The sequence below is a fragment of the Callithrix jacchus genome, chromosome 19 (assembly GCF_049354715.1).
Source record: "Callithrix jacchus isolate 240 chromosome 19, calJac240_pri, whole genome shotgun sequence".
Taxonomy (NCBI): domain Eukaryota; kingdom Metazoa; phylum Chordata; class Mammalia; order Primates; family Cebidae; genus Callithrix; species Callithrix jacchus.
This window is the reverse complement of record NC_133520.1, coordinates 716931-740240: the sequence shown is the minus strand read 5'-3', so window position 1 is coordinate 740240 and position 23310 is coordinate 716931. Positions and strand designations below refer to the sequence as shown.

The following is a 23310-nucleotide window of genomic DNA, read 5'->3' as shown; positions in this document are numbered from 1 at the left end:
CTGCCTCTTAATATCAACATCCCATCTAAGGACAGATGCAGGCTCAGTGTGAGCCCCCAGAACCTCCCCCAACCTCCAACCTCCCCCACAAACCTTAAAATAACAGCTTTAGGACAGTTTTTATTCTCACCCACGATAAGAAGCACATGTAACATTTTGACCTAAAATACATGGGGCATTTAAAACACACACACAGGCTGAGCAGATGTTGGCACTGTGCCAGAGCCAAGGTGGTGGCACCTGGGTGTGCCACTTATGTGTTCTGAAAGATTCCAAGGTAAGGACAGGAGCTGGGGCTGGGGGGACTTGGAGCGGTGGCTGTTGACCACCTCATGTGGGTGTTTGGAAGTCATAACAGCTGGCCCATTTCCACCTGTGAGTTCTGGATGACCTTCAGTGTTGCAGAATAAGAAGCTTCAGAAGGTGAAATATACCCAGCGACCCATGATGTGTGGTTAATTCTTTTGTCATCTGTCCTATTTGATTTTGTTTCATTGTACATTTTTTTTTTTTTTTGAGACAGTCTCACAGTGTTGTTGGGACTCAATGCAATGGTGCAATCTTGACTCACCGCAGCCTCTGCCTCCTGGGTTCAAGCGATTCTCCTGCCTCTGCCTCCAGAGTAACTGGGATTACAGGTGCCTGCCGCCATACATGGTTAACTTTTCTTTTTCGCATTTCTAGTAGAGACGCTGTTTCACTATGTTGGCCAGGCTGATCTCGAACTGCTGACCTTAGGAAGTCTGCCTGCCTTGGCCTCCCAAAGTGCTGGGATTACAGGCATGAACCACTGCGCCTGGCCTCATTCTACTTTATCCTTGGACCAAGCATGGTATCCCATGCCTATAATCCCAGCATTTTGGGAAGACAAGGCAGGAGGATTTCCTGAGCCCAGAGTTCAAGACCAGCCTGGGAAACATAGTGAGACTCCTGTTTCTACAAAAAATATGTGTATATGTATGTATGTATGTATGTGTGTGTGTGTGTGTGTGTGTGTACATACACACACACATATATATATACACACACACACACACACACACACAAATTAGCCAATGTGGTGGCACATGTCTGTAGTTTTAGCTACTTGGGAGGCTGAGGTGGAAGATCAATTGAGCCTGGGAGGTCAAGGCTGCAGTGAGCCATGATTAGACCTGTCTGTGGGCTGTTGTGCAGGGCACAGGTGTTGACTCTTCAAGGAGCCCCCAACCCCAAGGCCCCTGGAGTATTCCTGAGTTCCCTCTTTGCCTGGGGCTGGGAATTTTGGTCCCTGGGGCTAATGCTTTCACCTGCCTGCTCTCTGTCCCTGCAGCACTGCTGGAAAGGAAGGAGGATGAATGCTGGGTGGCCACCCTGCGTGCCAAACTCTTCGTGCCAGGGCTGGTGGGGCTGTGTGCCCTTGGCTTGCTGCAGCAGTGGGGCCAGCTGTGGACCAACTCCCTGAGGATCCAGTACAGCCTCCTGGGTAAAGCACTGTGTGCCTGGCTGTGGGGCAGGTTGAGGTGGCAGGGCCTGCCCTGGTTCCTGTGGCTGTGGCTCTGCGAGCTAAGATATGCTGTCACCACAGGATTTTTCATTAGCCATTCTGTGGGCTCTGAGTAGGACTTAGTACCTGCTCATTAAAAAAAAAATGTCTGTTGAGGGGAATTTATCCATCTCTTAAGACCTCCCTATGAACAGGTTCTAATGGAGTGACAGGTGAAGCAGACCACAGGGTGGGGGAAACATGACTGAGGCCAGGCTGGGCTGGGCCCTCCTCCTCTTGGAGCCCTGTTAAAGGGGCTGCCTGGCAGAGGAGGGCAGGGGTCCCTTGATTGATCCTCACAGCCCAGGCAAAACAGCCAACACACCAGTGCAGCACTGGCCAGAGGCTGCAGACAGAGAACGGCTTAGACGGTGCCTACAGGCTGGAGCTGGGCCACGAGCTCCACTGCACACAGATCTTGGCCTTCAGCTACAAAGTGGGTTCCCAGGTGAGGTGGGATGTCCAGAGTGCGCCAGAGTCTGGCAAGTGGTGATCTGAATACCCCAAGCTCAACCCCAAAGAGATGAACTTGCTCCCAATAGCAGAGCCATTTAGGAATAAATCCAGGGCTGGCACTTCAGCCTCAGTCTTATTTCTATTCATCCAGGAGGCAGAGGTTGCAATGAGCCAAGAATGTGCCACTGTACTCCAGCCTGGGCAGCAGAGTGAGATCTTATCTCTAAAATAAATAAGTTAAAGAAAAAAAAAAGGCCAGTCGCAGTGGCTCATGCTTGTAATTCCAGCACTTTCAGAGGCTGAGGCAGGTGGATCACGAGGTCAGGAGTTAAAGACCAGCCTGGCCAACATGGTGAAAGCCTATCTCTATTAAAATACAAAAATTAGCCAGGCGTAGTGGCGGCTACTTGTAATCCCTGCTTCTCTGGAGGCTGAGGCAGGAGAATCGCTTGAACTGGAGGTGAGCTATAGGAAGCACTGGGATGAGAGCAGCAACAAGAGGCATCTCCGTGTCAGCCAGATATTCGAGAATGACTCAGGGCCCACCCTGAGCAATCACTTCATGGAGGTAAGCCGGGCCACTGCGGCAGAGCCGTGCCCTGTGAGTCCAGCGTAGACGGTGGGAGCTAGGAAATCCCTCACGGCCCTCTGGCCCTGGCTGCAAGGATGCAGGCAGCTGAAACTCAGCCTTGGTGACTTTCACTTTTGCATCTCCAGCCCCACGTCCCCAGGGGTGAGAAATGTTTGTCACAGTGCCAAGGACTGGAAGGAGGGCTTGGGAAACACAGATTTCCAACCGTAAAAATGCATTTTGGAAACAGAAGTTCGCTTTCAGGTTTTCCCAGAGCGGGGGGCCTTTTGCTGAGTTAGGAATCACGGTGTGCTCAGCAGATGAACAGGTATGGTTCTTCTACAGCACGCATTTAATCTTGTACATTTTTTTCCTTTTCATATCCAGTCCTGCAAATGGTGTTTTTTTTTTTTGAGATGGAGCATCGCTGTGTCACCAGGCTGGAGCGCAGTGGCACAATCTTGGCTCACTGCAACCTCTGCCTTCCATATTTGAGCAATTCTCCTGCCTTAGCCTCCCAAGTAGCTGAGACTACAGGCATGCACCACAATGTCTGGCTCATTTTTGTATTTTCAGTAGAGACGGGGTTTCATCATTTTGGCAAGGATGGTCTTGATCTCTTGACCTCGTGATCCACTGGCCTCAGCCTCCCAAAATGCTGGGATTATAAGTGTGAGCCACCGCACCTGGCCCAACCTTCTTTTTATTTATTTATTTTAATTATAATTTTAGTTTTTTTATTGTATTTTATGTTTGGGGGTACATGTGAAGAACATGCAAAATTGTTGCATAGGTATACACTTGGAAGTGTGATGTGCTGCCTTCCTCCCCATCACCGATATCTGGCATTTCTCCCCATGCTATCTCTCCCCAACTCCCCACCCCCCCGGCCCTCCCCTATTTCCCCCCTACAGACCCCAGTGGGTGATGTTCCCCTCCCTGTGTCCATGTATTCTCATTGTTCAACACCCACCTGTGAGTGAGAACATGTGGTGTTTGATTTTCTGTTCTTGTGTCAGTTTGCTGTGAATGATGGTTTCTAGGTTCATTTATGTCCCTACAAAGGACATAAACTCATCGTTTTTTATGGCTGCATAGTATTCCATGGTGTATATGTGCCACATTTTCCCTGTACAGTCTATCATCGATGGGCATTTGTGTTGGTTCCAGGTCTTTGCTATTGTAAACAGTGCTGCAGTGTACATTCGTGTGCATGTGTCCTTATAGTAAAATGATTTATAATCCTTTGGATATATACCCAGTAATGGGATTGCTGGGTCAAATGGATTTTCTATTTCTAGGTCCTTGAGAAATCACCACATTGTCTTCCACAATGGTTGAACTAATTGACACTCCCAGCAACAGTGTAAAAGTGTTCCTATTTCTCCACATTCTCTCCAGCATCTGTTGTCTCCAGGTTTTTTAATGATCACCATTCTAACTGGCATGAGACAGTATCTCAATGTAGCTTTGATTTGCATTTCTCTAATGACCAGAGATGATGAGCATTTTTTTATATGTTTGTTGGCCTCATGTGTGTCTTCTTTTGTAAAGTGTCTGTTCATATCCTTTGCACACTTTTGAATGGGCTTGTTCGTATTTTTCTTGTAAATCTGTTTTAGTGCTTTGTAGCGTCTGGTATCAGCCCTCTGTCAGATGGGTAGATTGCAAAAATTTTTTCCCATTCTGTTGGTTGCCAATTCACTCTAATGACGTTTCTTTTGCTGTGCAGAAGCTGTGGAGTTTGATTAGGTCCCATTTGTCTATTTTGGCTTTTGTTGTCAATGCTTTTGGTGTTTTGTTCATGAAGTCCTTGCCTACAAGTATGTCCTGAATGGTTTTGCCTAGGTTTTCTTCAAGGGTTTTTATAATGTTAGGTCTTATGTTTAAGTCTTTAATCCATCTGGAGTTAATTTTAGTGTAAGGTGTCAGGAAGGGATCCAGTTTCTGCTTTCTGCACATGGCTAGCCAGTTTTCTTAACACCATTTACTAAACAAAGACTCCTTTTCCCATTGCTTGTTTTGTCAGGTTTTTCAAAGATTGAATGGTTGTAGATAATGTTGTGTTGCCTCCAAGGCCTCTGCTCTGCTCCATTGATCTATATCTCTGTTTTGGTACCAGTACCATGCTGTTTTGATTACTGTAGCCTTGTAATATAGTTTGAACTCCAGTAGTGTGATGCCTCCTGCTTTGTTCTTTTTGCTTTGAATTGACTTGGCTATGCGAGCTCTCTTTTTGTTCCATATGAACACCTTTTAATTTATTTATATAAGGTGTTTTTTTCCAGTTCTGTGAAGAAGGTCATTGGTAGCTTGATAGAGATAGCATTAAATCTGTAAATTACTTTGGGCAGTATGGCCATTTTCATGATATTGATTCTTTCTAACCATAAACATGGAATGTTTCTCCATCTGTTTGTGTCCTCTCTTATTTTGTTGAGCAGTGGCTTGTAGTTCTCCTTGAAGAGGTCCTTTACGTTCCTTGTTAGTTGTATTCCTAGGTATTTTATTTTCTTTGTAGCAATTGTGAATGGCAGTTCGTTCTTGATTTGGCTCTTGTTAAGTCTGTTACTGGTGTATAGGAATGCTTGTGATTTTTGTACATTGATTTTATATCCTGAGACTTTGCTGAAGTTGTTTATCAGTTTCAGGAGATTTTGGACTGAGACGATGGGGTCTTTTAGATATACAATTATTTCATCTGAAAATAGAGACAATTTGACTTCGTTTTTTTCTATTTGACTACACTTTATTTTTTTTTTTTTCTTGCCTGGTTGCTCTGGGTAGAACTTCCAGTACTATGTTGAATACGAGTGGTGAGAGAGGGCATCCTTGTCTAGTGCCAGATTTCAAAGGGAATGCTTCTAATTTTTGCCCATTCCGTATCATATTAGCTGTTGGTTTGTCATAAATAGGGTTTATTGTTTTGAGATATGTTTAGTCAATACCTAGTTTATTGAGGGCTTTTTTAGCATAAAGAGTCATTGAATTTTGTCAAAGGCCTTCTCTGCATCAATTGAGATAATTATGTGGTTTTTGTCTTTTGTTCTCTTTCTGTGGTAAATTACATTTATAGACTTGTGTATGTTGAACCAGCCTTGCATCCCCGGGATGAATCCTACTTGATCATGGTGGATAAGCTTTTTGATGCGCTCTTGCAATCAGCTTGCCAGTATTGTATTGAAGATTTTTGCATCTGTGTTCATCATGAATATTGGCCTGAAGTTGTCTTTTCTTGCTGAGTCTCTGCAGTGTTTTGGTATCAGGATGACTTTGGTCTCATAAAATGATTTGGGAAGGATTCCCTCTTTTTGGATTATCTGGAATAGTTTCAGAAGGAATGGTACCAGCTCCTCTTTGTATGTCTGGTAGAATTCGGCTGTGAACCCATCTGGACCTGGGCTTTTTTTGGGTGGTAGGGTCTTAATTGCTGCCTCAACTTCAGACCTTGTTGTTGGTCTTTTCAGGGTTTTGACTTCTTCCTGGTTTAGGCCTGGGAGGATGCAGGTGTCCAGGAATTTATTCATTCTTTCCAGGTTTACTAGTTTATGTGCATAGAGTTGTTTGTAGTAATTTCTGATGATGGCTTGAATTTCTGTGGTGATATCCCCTTTATCATTGTATATTGCATCGATTTGATTATTCACTTTTTTCTTTTTTATTAACCTGGCCAGTGGTCTGTCTATTTTGTTGATATTTTCTAAACACCAGCTCCTGGATTTATTAATTTTTTTTTAAGGGTTTTTTGTGTCTCTATCTCCTTCGGCTCTGCTCTGATCTTAGTTATTTCTTGTCTTCAGCTAGGTTTTGAGTTTTTTTGATCTTGCTCCCCTAGCTCTTTCAATTATGATGATAGGGTGTCAATTTTGGATCTCTCCTTGCTTCTCGTGTGGGCATTTATTGCTATATATTTTTCTCTAGAGACTGCTTTAAATTTGTCCTAGTGATTCTGGTATATTTTGATTTCGTTCTTGTTAGTTTCAAAAAACATCTTTATTTCTGCATTCATTTAATTGTTTATCCCGTCAATATTTAAGAGCCAGTTGTTCAGTTTCTGTGAAGCTGTATGGTTCTTAGTTTCTGAATTCTGAATTCGAATTTGATTGCACTGTGGTCTGAGAGACTGTCTGTTATGATTTCTGTTGTTTTGCATTTGCTGAGGAGTGATTTACTTCCAGTTATGTGATCAATTTTAGAGTAGATGTGATGTGGTGCTGAGAAGAATGTCTATTCTGTGGATTTGGGGTGCAGAGTTCTGTAAATGTCTATTAGGTTGGCTTGTTCCAGGTCTGAGTTCAAGTCCTGGATATGCTTGTTAATTTTTTGTCTTGTTGATCTGTCTAATATTGACAATGGGATGTTAAACTCTCCCACTATTATTGTGTGGGAGTCTAAGTCTCTTTGTAAGTCATTAAGAACTTACCTTATGTATCTGGGTGTTCCTGTATTGGGTGCATATATATTTAGGATTTTTAGCTCTTCCTGTTGCATTGATCCTTTTACCATTACATATTGTCCTTCTTTGTCTTTTTTGATCTTTGTTGGTTTAAAGTCTATCTTATCAGAGATGAGAATTGCAACTCTTGCTTTTTTTTTTTGCTCTCCATTTGCTTGGTAAATCTTCCTCCATCCCTTTATTTTGAGGTTTTTGTATCCTTGCATGTGAGATGGGTTTTGGCTTTTTATTTAATTTGTTAGTCTGTGTCTTTTGATTGGGGCATTTAGCCCATTTACATTTAGGGTTAATATTGTTATGTGTGAATTTGATCCTGCCATTTTCATGCTAGCCATCTGTTTGCCCACTAGTTAATGCAGTTTCTTCACTGTGATGATGCTCTTTAGCATTTGGTATGTTTTTGGAGTGGCTGGTACTGGTTATTTCTTTCTATGTTTAGTGCCTCTTTCAGGAGTTCTTGTAAAGCAGGTCTGGTGGTGATGAAATCTCTGAGTACTTGCTTGTTCGCAAAGGATTTATTTTTCCTTGACTTATGAAGCTTAGTTTGGCTGGATATGAAATTTGGGGTCGAAAATTCTTTTGTTTAAGGATGTTGAATATTGGCCCCCACTCTCTTTTGGCCTGTAGGGGTTCTGCTGAGAGATCTGCTGTGAGTCTGATGGGCTTCCCTTTGTGGTAACCTGACCTTTCTCTCTGGCTGCCCTTAGCATTTTCTCCTTAATTTCAACCCTGGTGAATCTGATGATTATGGGCCTTGGGGTTGCTCTTCTTGCTGAATATCATTGAGGGGTTCTCTATATTTCCTGGACATGAATATTGGCCTGGCTTGCTAGGTTGGGGAAGTTTTCCTGGATGATATCCTGAAGAGTATTTTCCAGCTTGGTTTCATTCTTTCCATCACATTCAGGTACACCTATCAAACGTAGATTTGGTCTTTTCACATAGTCCCATATTTCTTGGAGACTTTGTTCATTCTTTTTACCCTTTTTTCTCTATTCTAGCCTTCTCGCTTTACTTGATAGAGTTGATCTTCGACCTCTGATATCCTTTCTTCTGCTTGGTCAATTCGGCTGTTGAAACTTGTGTATGATTCACAAAGTTCTCATGTTGTGTTTTCTAGCTCCATCAATTCACTTATATTTCTTTCTAAGTTATTTATTTTCATTAGCATTTCATCAAATCTTTTTTCAAGGTTCTTAGTTTCTTTGCATTGGGTCACAACATATTCTTTTAGCTCACAGAAGTTTCTTATTACCCACCTTCTGAAGCCTGATTCTGTCAATTCATCACACTCATTCTCCATCCAGTCTCGTTCCCTTGCTGGTGAGGAGTTTTGATCCCTTGTAGGAGGAGAGGTGTTTGCTTTTGGGTGTTTTCATTCTTTTTGCACTGGTTTCTTCCCATCTTTGTGGATATACCTACCTGTTGTCTTTGTAGTCACTGACTTTCAGATTGGGTCTCTGATTGGACATTCAGTATGTTGGTGTTGAAGTTATTTCTTTCTGTTTCTTAGTTTTCCTTCTACCAGTCCGGCCCATCTGCTGTAGGAATGCTGAGGTCCACTCCAGACCCTGCTTGCCTGGGGATCAACTGCAGCAGCTGCAGAACAGTAAGGGTTGCTGCCAGTTTCTTCTGCTATCTTTGTCCCTGAAGAATGCCTGCCTGATGTCAATCTGAGCTATCCTTTATGAGGTTACTCTTTGGATATAAAGGGGTCAGGGAGCTGCTTGAGGAGACAGTGTGTCCTTCATAGAAGCTCAAGTGCTGAGCTGTGAGCTTCGTTGTTCATTCAGAGCTGCTGGGCAGGTACATTTAAGTCTGTTGCAGCAGAACTCATAACCCGCCCCCCGCCCCACTTTTTTTCCCCCAGGTGCTCTGTCCGAGGAGTTAGGGCTTTATTTATGAGTTTCTCTTGTGCTGCTGTGTTTTTTCAGGGCTGCCCAGCCCAGTGAGGAGGCAGCCTAGTCACTGTCTGCCTGCAGAGGTTTGCTAAGCTGTTCTGGGCTCCACCCAGCTGCCATGTGAAATTCCCTGCAGTCCTGTTTATACAGGTATAGTTAGAACTGCCTCAGCAATGGCGGTTCACCTCTGTAATTGTGGACTCTCTCTGTAATGGCGGGCTTCCTCAGAAATGGCAGACCACCTCCGTAGTGGTGGAGTGTGTTGGTAATGGCAGACACCTCTCCTGCACAGAGCTGGACTGTCCCAGGTTCAGCTGTGCTTGCTGTGAGACTCTCAATCCAGAATCTTTCAGGTTGCTGTTTTTTGGGGGATTGGGACCAGCCTAGCCTGATCACCTGGCTCTCTGCCTCAGAGCCTTTTTTTTTTTCTTTTTAGTTGAACATTCGACTGTCTCCCAGGTGTTCCAGTAGACTGTTGAAAAGGCACTGGGATCCGTGTGATTTCCTGTGCGGTGACCCACTGCGCTGGCTGAAAGAGCTGCACTGAGATTCATGGCACTTTTTTGCCCAGAAATCTCCAGGCCTGGCTCCCTGTTTCAGTCCCCCTTTTAATCAGATGAATGGGTGAATCTGTCTCCCTGGAGCTCCAATCATCAGCTTAAATGGTGCCTGGACCTGTGTATTTTGTATGGAGAACCGCTGCACTGGGGCACTGGCCAAAACAGCTGTGCTGGTGACCCATGGGGCTCCTCCGCCTGGGAATCTCCTGGTCTGTGGGCAATAATAATCCATCTGGAAATGTGGCATCAACTCACACTTCACACTTTTGCTGGGAGCTGCAATCCTGAGCTACTCCTAATCAGCCATCTTGGATTCGTCTGTGTTTCTTATTCTAATCAGATGTGGAACGGTTTCAGTGCAGCATATACGTTCATGTTAGTGATGAACTTGGGTGGAGATGGTGACACAGCTTGTTCTCTCCTCCTAGGTTCTCAGTGAATTCAAGATCTTGAGCTGCCAGGGGCCTGGCCACTCCCACCCTGAGCCCTGCTTTGGCTGAGCTGGTCATTGCTGCATGTCCCTGGCTTCTGGCCTGCCTATCCTCTGCAGTGCACAGGTATGTATGTGTGCACATATGTAAGTGTACCTCACACATGCAATGCTCACCTCACACCCACCACACACATACACACCATACAGAACACATAGACAGCCACCTCACACACCATACACTACATTATACACTATTTCCACCTCACACACCCCATACACTGAATTTGTATGGATACTCCACATGTACCACACACAAACTGTAACCACCTCACACACAGCACACATATATCATACCTATCTGACACACCAGGAACATATCACATCCACCTCACACCACACACATACACCATGCACACCACACACAACACACATAACACACATACAGACACCTCACACACTATATAACACTTATAAACCATGCCCAACTCACACACCCCACACACTTAACCTATATACACCACACATGTCATTCCCACATCACACACAAACCACATGCTCATATCATACCCACCTCACATACCCCATACATGCCACACACAACACACATGCCCACCTTACATACCACATATATACCATGCTCACCTCACACACACACACCACACTTAACCCATAGACACCACACACAGAACACATATCATATCCACCTCATACACCACACATGTATCATACCCATTTCATATGCATACTGCATACATGCCACACACCACAAACATACCCACCTCACACATCACATATATACCATGCCTACCTCACACATACCACATGCTTAACCCATAGACACCGCACACAGCATGCATAACATGTCCACCTCATGCACACCATACACATATCATACCCACCTCACACACTGCACACACTTAACTCATATGCACCACACACATATTATACCCCCTCATACCACACCTATACCATGCCCACCTCACACACACCACACACTTAACCATATTACAACACACACCACACATGTCATATCCACACCACACATATTACATCCAGCTCACACTCACATCCCATACACAGCACATGCATATCATACCTACCTCCTACACACCATACACATAACACAACCACCTCACACCACACACCACATATACACCATGCCCACCTCACACACCCCACACATTTAATGCATATATATCACACACAGATTATTCCCACCTCACACACATCATTCCCACCTCACACACATATCAATACATGCCACACACAACACAAATACCCACCTCACACACACCACACACGTACCCATATACACTATACATACCACACCCATGTTCTACTCAACTCATACACAGTACACACATGGCGTACCCACCTCTCACACACTGGACTTAACACATATACACTACATACACACCACACACCTATCATATCTCACGCACCCCACACACCCTATAAACACCACACAGACACCACACACATATATTCATTTTACAAATCACACACACCATATATATGCCCTGCCCACCTCACACACTACACACTTAACCCATATACAACACACACTTAACCCATATACAACACATACATCATACTCACTTCACACACACCACACACGTATCATACCCACATCACACAGGCCATACATGTATCATACTCACCTCCCACACATACCCCCTACACACTACATGCATATTATAACCACCGTGCACACACCTCATATAGACCATGCCCACCTTATACACACCATGCACTTAACTCATATACACCAGTCACCACACACATTATGCCCACTTCACATACATCACACACTTCATACCACATATACACCATGCCCACCTCACACACCACACACATTGAACCCATATACACCACCCTCACCACACACATACCCCACACACACCATTTGCATATAACCCTCACACACACAACATATATACCATGCCCACTTCACACACACCATGCACTTAACCTATATACACCAGACACCACACACATTAAACTCACATCACAGACACCACACACGCCTCCTATACACCACACACATATCATGTCCACTTCACAAACATAATACACACACTACATATCATGCACTCTTCACATGTACCACACACTGCACACATACACCACACACACCTTATATATGCACAACACACACACCACACTCAATACATAATACCATGCATACACCGTATACATTGCACACACACCACACACATTTCATACACAGCAAACAAACATTTCATAAGTACCATGTACACAGCACACCACACTCCACAAAAATATTACATCACCTGTACCACACACCACATTCCACACATCATACACAACATATCTACCCACCTCACACACCACACACTACGTATATATCATGCCCACCTCACATACCCCACACACTTAACCCATATACAGCACACACACACCACACACAAACCATGCCCACCTCACACACACCACACCCATACCCCATACACACCATACACAGCACACATATACCCACCTCACACACCATACACTACATTATACACCATGCCCAACTCTCACACCCCACACACTTAACCCATATGCGGCACACACACCACCCACATACCATGCCCACCTCACACACATCAGGAGAAGAAAACCTCTGCGCAGGCCCTGAGGCCCCAGAAGGAGTGTTACAATCGGTGCCCTTTTAGCTTCGCCACTCATGGACAGTGTAAGTGTTAACAGCTCAGTGGAAGGTCAGTGTGACAGCCTTTGACACCAGCCTTGAAGAGAAATGGCTGTTGGAATATGAGAAGGGTGGATGTGAAAGATGTTCCTGTTGACTGTGTTAAGTTTCAGATGCTGGCTAGACTTCGAAGTAGAAATGTGAAGAACATTGAAGATGTGAATCTGGGGTTCAGGGTATAGGGCAGGACTCAAGATTTTCCTTGGAGATTGCACAGTTTATCTTGAAAGCATTCTGTTGTGTTTTTCAGGGTAGTAATTTCATTTGATAGAACAAAGAGCCTGTGGTATTTTGAGTAGAATGATGAGAAAAATTTTAATCAAACTTATATTTAAAGCATTGTGAATAAAAATAAGAGTAAAATATAGGCGATTTTCAGTTAGCATCAGTGACCTGTCTGTATCTGACCTGAGTCCCAGCTGATATAGCCAGTAGACAGTAGAAAATTCAGAATTGGATTTGCATGTTTTAAAGCTCTTGAGAAGAATTAGACATTTTAATTTCTCCCCCCACCCCTATAGGTATCCTTGTGGATATATTTTTTAGCCTTACTTTTTTTTTCTTAGCAGGATACCAGTCAGAACTGGGAGGCCTCTGCACAAGCCGTATACAGTGTAGCCTCCGCATCTGCTTTCTCAAGGCAGAACGCTGGCCCTCAGTGCCTCTTTCTGCTTCCCCTTGTTCAGACCACTGCAGATTGCCCCTGTCCTGTATGACTCCCCCTGTTTTGATGAGCAATATAGGGAGGCTGAGGGATTGATATTATTTGGCTCCATATTTTAAAAAGATAATTGGTAATTACATAAAGTTACATCTAGTTTGAGCAGTACCACTTACAACTTTAAGTTGCTGTACAGAAATTGATCTTTTATTATTTAGAAAACAGACTTTAAAGTTAATAATACTGAGAAAATTCATCGTTCTTTCCTTTTGCCTTTTCTGTCCTTGAGTTATTTATTTTTAGAGCTTTTGTACTTGCTCATCTTCCCTCCCTTTCCTGGGGAGTTGATTTTAAAAAGTAGATTTACAGGAGCTTATCCTTTTAGAGGATGATAAAAACCACTTGTACTTGACTTTAAAGAAAACATTTTTTAAGTTCCCTGTGTGCCCTTTTCAGATCACATCCAAGAGAGGAGAGACTTCTGCAATATTGTGTTAACCGTTTCCTTTCTTCAAGTGTTATCCACGAGTGTATATATGTATGTGGTAATAAGCATGAAATTTGCCATCTTAACCATCTTTAAGTGGGTAGTTCAGTAGTGATGAGTGTATTCACAACACTGAGCACTAGATCTCCAGTTTTTCATTTTACAGAACCGAAACTCTATATTAATTAATTGACTCTATTTCCTCCAGGGCCAGCCGCTGGCCTTTTGTTTCTATGAATTTCACTATTCTAGATACTTCATATAAGTGGAAACTTACAGCGTTTGTCTTTTTGTGAGTGGCATATCTGAATTAACACATCTTCAGGATTCATCCGTGTTGTCACATATATGTTATATGACTCATAGAAGCCAGAATTTCTTCTCTTTGAAAAAGCTGAATAATGTTTCATTTCTAAATTTCTTAATTTTATGTGACTGAATTTATACCATTCATATTTGCAGTGTTTTTATACCTAGTTTAGGAAATTCTTCTGTATCCTGAGATCATAAAGATAGCCTCTTATATTTTTAAGAAACATTTTTTCTTTGTTTTAAAACAAGATTACATTTACAGGAGGGTTATCAGTACAATTCAGGAAAATTTGCTTTTCCCTGAACCATTTGCTAATAAGTTGCTGACTTGTTGGCCCATTGCTTCCAAATATTTTAGTGGCATTTCCTAAGAAAAGGACATTCTTCTGCGTAATTTCAAAATGACCATCAAAATTAGAAAATTAATACATTTCTATTATCACATCTTCAACTTCATTCAAGTTTTACTGGTTATCTCATCATATTCTGTTTAACAACAGGATCTAGTTTGGAATTACAGATTGCATTTGGTTCTAATTTCTCTTTAGTCTCCTTACATCTAGACCACTCCCTTCATTGAATTGAGATGTATTCGTTCCTCTTCTATTTTCTGGGAGGAATTATATAAAACCAATGTTAATTCTTTTTAAAGAATTTGATAGAATTCTTTAGTAAAACCATCTGGGCTGAGTTTTTGTTGTTGTTGTTTGTTTGTTTGTTTGTTTGTTTGTTTGTTTTTGCTTTGGGGGATGGAGTTTTGCTCTTGTTGCCCAGGCTGGTGTGCAATGGCAAGACCTTGGCTCATTGCAGCCTCCACCTCCTGGGTTCAGGGATTCTCCTACCTCAGCCTCCTTAGTAGCTGGGATTACAGGTACCCAACACCAGGCCCAGCTAATATTTTGTATTTTGAGTAGAGATGGGTTTCACCATGTTTGCCAGAGTGGTCTTGAACTCCTGACCTCAGGTGATCCACTTGCCTCAGCCTCCCAAAGTGCTGGAATTACAGGTGTGAGCCACCGCACCTCACTGGCCTAGAGATGTGTATGAGATTTGAAATTACAAAGTCAGTTTTCTTAGCAGTTACAGGTCTATTTAAATTCATATTAAATGAGTTGTTGTAGTTTGTGTTTTTTCTGTAATTGGTGCATTTCATCTAAGACATTCCATTTGGCTAATATATGTGTTTTATTCTTCCTTGCCTTATATAGAAATATTTTCAATGAAAAGACAATCTATTACAAATATTTATTAAAAACATATTTTACATCAGTTTCATATAATTTTATATCTGTTTCATATGCTTTGGATCGAGCTCTAGATGTAGCCAAGATCACAGTGGCAGGCTATATTCAGCACTGATGGGAGACTCAGTGACCTGTAAAGTTTGTGTGTCTACACTCTTGAGTTTGCTCCGCATGAGTCTCTGATCATGCAAATAGCTATGCTGTGGCTATATTGTGCTGACACCTCATTCTGTTTCAATTTTTTTCCATGACTTATTCAAAATAATGTGATACGGTGCAAATCAGCTTTGCTATGGTCCCTGACCTCAGGTTGCTTAGAGTCTCTCTAGGGGTTTCAGAGTAGTAATTAGGAAATCAGTAATCAGTGTGGTCAGTGTTGTGATGAGGAGGCAACAGCTCCTCATGAGAACACAAAGAAGAGGTATCTCTTTTATTCTCTGCCTCTCTGGTATCCAGTACAATACCTTGCACATAGTAGGTTCTCACTAAGTCTTTGTTGAATGAATGAATGAACTCAGAACTGGGTGATCACAGGGTCACTTTTGGAGAGGACTTGTGTCTGAGCCAAGTTGGTGATATCTATGGGTAGTAGATAAATGGAGGAAATTCTCTCATGTGGATGCAGTAAACATGCAGTGTTGTAGAAAAACAGAAAGCTTAGCAATCCAAATAGTTATATTACCAAATAATAATTATTACTTTTTATAGTCATTATTTCTACTCACTGTGGCATTTAATGTTTCATCTGTATCTCTCACAATGCCCTCTATAGAAGCAGCAATAGTGAAAACATTACACTTTGGAAAAATAAAAAACAGATAATTTTTAGGTGGATCTTTATCCAAATACAATAAAGAAGCAAAACAGAAAAAAAAATCGTTGGCTAAAGCTGTCTATTTGCAAGTGGGGAGTGGTTTCCAAAAGTGATTGCAGACTGAAGGCTAAGAAGAAAAATCTCTGACCAAAGTATGTATTAGACAAGGTTAGCTAAGAACCAAAATTCATTTCTGGCTGCTGTCTTTTTCATTACTTGGTTTAGTTTCTAACATCTTAAAAATAATGCTCTCCAAATGAATAAGAAGTATTTTTTTGTGAAGCACAGTATAGTTTTCTCTGGCTCTTACCTACTAGTCTTATTCATGCTATCTTTGCTTTAAAACAATACTTTTCTAAGCTCTAAATATACATGTGATAAATCATGAGTTTACCAATAATAATGGTGGATCATACTGTTGTGTTTTTATATGCCAGGTACTGTATTGAGACCCTGCCATGAGTTATTTTATTTAATGTGGACAGTGGCCTCTCTGTAAAAAAAACCAAACCTAGGGCTCCCATTTTACAGAAGTGGCAACTAAGGTTTGGGGGTAAGTTAAATTGTGTGTACCCAAGGTCACTTATGTAAGCCTCAGACTCACATTTGAATCTAAGTCTGTGTGACTGCATTTAACCACTGAGCTATGTGTGCTGTTTCTAATGTTCATATATCTTTGTATTAAACAAAAAATGCCCAGAATTTAGTTTTACTTGTGTATATATCCTTGGAAAGTTATCAGTTAAGTAGGGAAAGAGTTTGTAGTGAAGTAACATATTAAGACTCTCCTAAAAGCAAATTACAGAGACCCACTTAAAACTAGCCAGCATGGCTGGATGCAGATGCTCCAACAATAATTACTGTGTTCTTCCTCTCTGTGTCTCCTCCTATCTCACCTTCTTCTTTCCCCCTCTTTCTTTATCCCACTGCCCCACTCCCTCTCTCATTCTGCTTTTCTTAGAGTGTTAGCCTATTCTCTCTTGTCACAGGAGCAGCCCCAGTTGAACACAGCTCCACCTGTGATCCTAGGAAGAGAAAGCATCTTCTCTGGGAGCTCTGGTGGAAATGCCCTGGGGAATACCCTTGGTCGTGGGGACTGGGGGCTGTGAGAGGACTCTGTGAGCCACATGGAATGTAGCTGTTAAGGTGACATGTCCATGCTTCATAAGACATGTCATTTGATGGTTGAAAGCTATAATTATTTAAAGATAATGCACAATATATTTTAATAGCATTATCAAGATATAGTTCACATACCATAGGACTCACCCATTTAAAGTGTACAGTTCAATGGTTTTAATATAGTCACAGTTGTACAGCTATCACCACTGTCTAATCTGTAACATTTCCATCAAAAAGAGAAATCTTGCACCCATTCAGTCACTCCCTATTTTTCCCAAATTTCTCGGCCTTAAGCAAACACTCATCTACTTTCTGTCTCTATAGATTTGCCTATTCTAGACATTTTATGTAGGTGCAATCAGATGACTTGTGGTCTTGTGTCTGACTTCTTTCATTAGCATGTTTTCAAGGTTTATCTATCTTTGCATATCATCATGCATTTTTCTATTGCTAAATATTATTCCATTATGTGGATATATGCCACATTTTATTTGTCTGTTGGACATTTGGGTTGTTTTCACATTTTTGCAATTAAGAAAAATGCTGCTGTGAACACTTGCTTAGAAGCTTTTGTGTCGATCTGTTTTTAGTTCTTTTGTATGAATACCTAGGAGTGGAATTGCTGGCTTATATGATAACTATACCTTACATTTTGAGGAACTGTCCTCCAAAGTGACTGCATGATTTCACATTTTCACCAGCAATGTGTGAAGGTTTCAGTTTCTTTACATTCTTGTCAACCGTTACTATTTTTTTGATTATAGCCATGTTGGTGGGTGTGAAGTGGTATAATGCATATTTTATAAAAGTCCATTTTGTTTGTTAAATAATGGCCTGTTTACTTGTCATCTTATCTTTTATAGGAGCTTTCCCAGTGGGTTCTGAACTTGCTCCTCCTCAGTCCAGCCAGCCAGCCAGGTAGGCAGACCATGGTGATCAAAGGATTAGAAGTATATGTTTACTTTTCTTTTTTAAAATAGATTTTATTATTTACAAATCTATACAGGGATTATTCATATTTTCATATTAAGAAACAGGTTATAAATTCCAGAGGTTCCTTGGTTGAAGATGGAACAGGGATTCATATTTAGGGTGTATTAGGTGGTAGAGAGCTGCTTGCTTCTGATCTGCAGTGTCAGCCTACTTTGACATGATAGGTGGCATTCAGATGACACACATTCCCACTCTTGTTCACTGTGTTATATGTAGTTCCCAGCAAACTAGTTGTATCTCTGCTGCTTTTTTCTTAGAAATGTGAGGGCAAGGGTAATGTTTTAGGAATAACCTTGATTATTCAGGAATGATTATTCTTGAACTTGACTATTGGAATTTTCATTAGTATAAATTACTTGCAGCACAAAAAACTGAGCTGCTTTTCTAGGATTCACAATGGTTGCTTCTGATGACTTTCTTATGGCAACGTTCATTAGCAGCCCTGTAGCGCTATTTAACATTCACCTTGGCATCCGTATAAAATTTGATACTCTGGCAGTCTATATTCAGAGATGCACAGACAGACGGTCTTCTATCGGTAGCTTTCTCCCTAGCCCTAGAGCAGTCTGTGTATCCAGACTCCATATTGAGTCTTGCCTCCTCAGCACAAGGTAAGAGAATCTATGTTGATCACACCTAATGCAAAAATCTATGTTGATCACTTGCTACCCATTTGCCACATATCACTGTATAACTTGAAAGTCAAGAACTTGTGATTTAGAACTGCTGTTCAGATAATGCTTAATATTTTCATAGCATGGAGAAACAGCAAGAAGAGATTACCCATACTAGCAGTATGCTCTAAATGTGGAAGTAATATGGTGATCTCCATAAGGGAAAACAGGAGCTTGCAGGTATTTAACAAAATTTATTTTTTTAAGCTGATAATGTGCCAGGAATACGTGCTGGGGGATAAAATGAACCAACTGGATAAATATCTCTGTCCTTATAAAATGTACATTTCAGTGATTAATGATTTACTATGAGATCATTTATAATGTGTAACAATGAGGTAAAAAATCTATTGTGATTTTTTTTGGTAGCAGTGTCTGAAAGCTTTGAAATTCTAAAAAAGAAAATAAAGGAATTAAAAATGTTTAACTTGGTGCTTTTAGATAGTATATTATGTAAGTGACTATTTGCCAAGTATCCAAAAGGCAAGATATTAGATATCCCAATGTAATCATTAAAAGAAAACACTTTTTATATTGACCTGATTCTTATTGAAAAGGGCACTATTTTAGTGAGAGGCAGTCAGATCTCAAAATCAACAACATTCCTGTATGTTGATAAGTTGATATTATATCAAATAGAAATCTCATGATAATGAGGCAGGTCAGCAGTCAAAAATTTTCAATTCTTTAGAAGCATAATTTGAAAACTTGTAAAATTAACAGGACAGTTGAAATTGAAATTTAAACATCAGTCAGGTAAAATGCTGAGATAAAAATATTTGAGGAAGGAGATTTGGAATCTTTTAAAATGAATAGGACAGTTGAAATTGACCTTTATTTTTAAACATCAGACTGGTGTTGTTCTAAAAAGCTTCACTCAGGTTTGGGTGTGGAAGCCCAATCATCACACTTAGAAATTACTAAAGACTCAAAATAGACTTTAAAAAAATGCACGTGGGTACTTTGTACCTAGTGGTACAAGGTACCTGGAAACAAATGCTTTCAAGTGAAGTAAGAAAGGATCACAGTTCTTATTGGGGCTAATGCTTCTGATAGGCATATCAGGAATAAATGAATGAATGAATTTTATTAGCATATATAATAAGTAAAGAACTTTACAAGATAATTTATATAGTGATAAGTACCGTAAAGTCAGTAAAATTAGGTCTATGTTACGTGAATTAAATATTGACTTGAACACCTAATACATTTCTAAACTTATTGTGGCCAAAGGGCTCCTGATTCCCCTCACCACCAGCTTCTCACCAAGGGTTCTTCTGTAGATAGTGAGGTGTGGGAAGCTTTTGAAGATGTTATTTGAGTTGAGATATAAATGGTAAAGTATCTGTGTGTGTTTCAGGTATGGAGGTGGGAAAGCGTTGGCTTTGGGGTGGAAGTGAGTTTAGTGTGTTGGAGACAGTCAGTATGAAATGTTGGAATGTAGCCAGAGAAGAAATAGTGGTAGATGAGGCTGGAGAGGTGGAAAGAGCCTTGATCTTTTAGGGCAGAATAAGGAGTTAGTATTTCACTTTAATGATGGCAGCAAGTCTGTAGAGTGTGCTAGGTCTGGGGATTGATGGCCTCATGACTGTGGCTCCTGTGTAGTGACTGACTGGTAGATGCAGGAGAGAAAATGGGGACCTTTCAGAGCTGTTGTCTGCATAAGAAGCCATAGTAGCTGGAGCTAAGAACTTAAGTGTGGATTCTATGTGGAAGGCAGGAGGTGACTAGTCAAGAGCTGATTTCTAGGTTTTAGTTGAGAACTGAATGTGTGATCGTTCAATTACAGAGATGAAAGAAATTGGAGAAGTTGGTGGTGAGGGGAATCAGAAGATACCTTTTGGCCACGATTGGTTTTGCATACTTACGAGATAGTCAAGTGAGGTGGTTTAGTGGGAAGTGGCATAAATGGCTGTAGTTCAGTGGGGAGGTCAAGATGAAAATGACAAAGGTAGGTGTCAGCAACACAGAACTGACTTCAAAGCCATGAGACTGGATGAACTCCCTACAAGGGGAGGGGCTAAGTTTACTTCCTCAAATTAAGAAATTTGGACAGGATGGTGTGTAAGGTCCCGTCTTTTCCAAAAAGTTAAATGTTTCTTGAATTTCAGAGTCTCTCTAAAAAACTTGAAGCGATGGAATTTTTTGTAAAATGCTTTAGGTCCTTTAAAATCATGAAAGGATGAATGGGAAGAAATACAGACATTTAAGTATTTGAAATCTGTATTTATTCTGAAATTGCTTGTCCACAAAGCATGATATGTAACTGCGATCAGGTATCCTTCTGAAAGTGAAAATAATCTCCTTCATTTTGTGAGGTTTCAGTTAAACCCGATTGGTGGTCAATGTGAACTGACTTTAATCAAAAATTTTAAACAGCTTTATTGAGGAGTCAAGTGACACCCAACCTGCACATATTAGAAGTGTAAAGTTAGATGTTTTCACATAGGTATTTAGCATAGAGCTGTCACCACTGTACTTGTCATCCCAACAGTTTCCTTGTACCCTTCAGTACTGTCTCCCTCCTGCCTCTGATCCACAGGGAACCACTGATACGCTTTTTGTAACTGTATATTAGTTTTCATTTTCTAACTTATATAAATAGAATCATACAGTAGGAACTCATTTTTCTGGCTTTTTTCATTTGACGTGATTATTTTGAGATTCATCCATGGTGTTTCTGTGTCAATAGTTTATTTCATTTTATTTGCTAAGTAATATTCTATTGTATGTATACCAGATTCATTTTTCAGTCATAATGAAGTTACACTACCTTATTTTTCCCTTCAGGTCTTCTGATTTACTGGTATTATTTGTAGACCCAAAAATTTGAGAAAGGTCTCAGTTAATTTAGAAAATTTATTTTGCCAAGTTTGAGAATGCACGCTCCTGAGACTGCCTCAGCAAGTCCTGATGACATGTGCCCAGAGTGGTCAAGACACAGCTTAGTTTTATACATTTTAGGGAGATGTGAGACATTAGTCAATATATGTAAGAAATATAATGCTTGTGTTGGGAAAGGTAGGACAACTTGAAGCAAAGCAGAAAGGAGACTTGAAGCTGGAAGGAACTTCTGGGTCACAGATAGGTGAGAGACAGGAGCGCTTGCATTCTTTGAGTTTTTGATTAGCCTTTCCAAAGGAGGCAATCGGCTATGCATCTATCTCAGTGACAAGCAGGTTGTCCTTAGACAGTCCCCAGATCAGCTTTTCCCTTTAGCTTAGTGATTTAGGGGTCCCAAGATTTATTTTCCTTTGACAAACCTAAGACACTAAAAATGTGAGTGCATATACACACAGAGACACACTCCAAACTCTCTTCATAGAAGGGCTTCCTTGTTCTTGTATTCATCCTTTTCATCCTGTTCAAGGATGAGCTTCCTGGCTTTCATTTACCAGAGCAAGCTTGACAGTGCTGTGCATAGGAAGCAGGCCCACCCTTTCTATGTGTCTGTGTTCTGTGTGATTTTGGGGGGACGTGTGTATGTTGCTGAGCTTTATTTTTTATCTGGATTGTGTTTATGTCGGGAGGTTGCCTGAAATAAAACTGAAGCTTCATAGTTTAGCCTTTAGTTGTGTTTCATAGTTTAGCAGTTATGGATTCAGTTAATCTAGTACCTCTGATTTCACAAGGGAGTCTAATAAATCTTTTCTCAGTTCATAGGAATTGTGTATAGTTGGTTAAGACAGAGATCAAGATGAGACAAACTCATTCATGTGGTAAGAAGATGCTTACCTTTAATCTCTGTGGTGTCTTGATTAAATCACTTATTTTCTGCTTCTGTTTCTGTGCATTTGGAAAAGTTCACTGCTTTTTGGTTCCTGTGGGTGATCTGAGAACACACTTGGGGATTTGTGAGTTGATCACACTCTGACCATTTTCAACATCATGAGTTTACCATGGAGTTTAAGAACATCTGGGCTTTCTCTGCTGTTTTCTGGGGTTGCCTGTGGAGGAATAGAGGCTGTTGTGTCTGATGGCTATAGCCCTGTCCTGGCAGAACAGTGCTTCTCACTGGCTATGCCAAGTGTGTTTGGTTTATGTGGGATTAGAATGTGCCGTTGGCTGTACAATTCAGGGGACAAGTAATAGTCCTGAGAGTGTAATGTCATGTAAATCTCTCTACTTGGTGTTCTCATGATGCTTGCTCTCTGTGTTGTGTAAGACTTAGTGATCTGTCATTTGTATTCTTCATTTAATTGTCCTTTTACTGGCCTGTAAGTTTTGTGAGTGCAGGGACAACCATGTTTGTGTTCATCCATTGTACTTACACAGGAAGTACTTACTGAATGTTGAATAAGATGTCCTTACGCTTCTTGTATTTATTTTACATTTGTAGTTAGAGTTTCTAGTTGTAGCAATTAATAGAGGAAAGGTGGAAGATAAAT

General features: G+C 41.0%; 1 protein-coding gene across 1 annotated transcript in view; it reads left to right on the top strand.

The window, feature by feature from the left end:
* Positions 1-19331, top strand: part of LOC144580306 (uncharacterized) — a 126334-nt gene extending 107003 nt beyond the window's left edge. Inside the window, exons 7-10 of the mRNA XM_078356381.1 lie at positions 1313-1465; positions 8522-8617; positions 9898-10026; positions 18119-19331. Coding sequence (XP_078212507.1) covers positions 1313-1465; positions 8522-8617; positions 9898-9908 — 260 coding nt within the window. The 3' untranslated portion in view covers positions 9909-10026; positions 18119-19331. The remainder of the gene's footprint in view (positions 1-1312; positions 1466-8521; positions 8618-9897; positions 10027-18118) is intronic.
* Positions 19332-23310: the final 3979 nt, after the last annotated feature.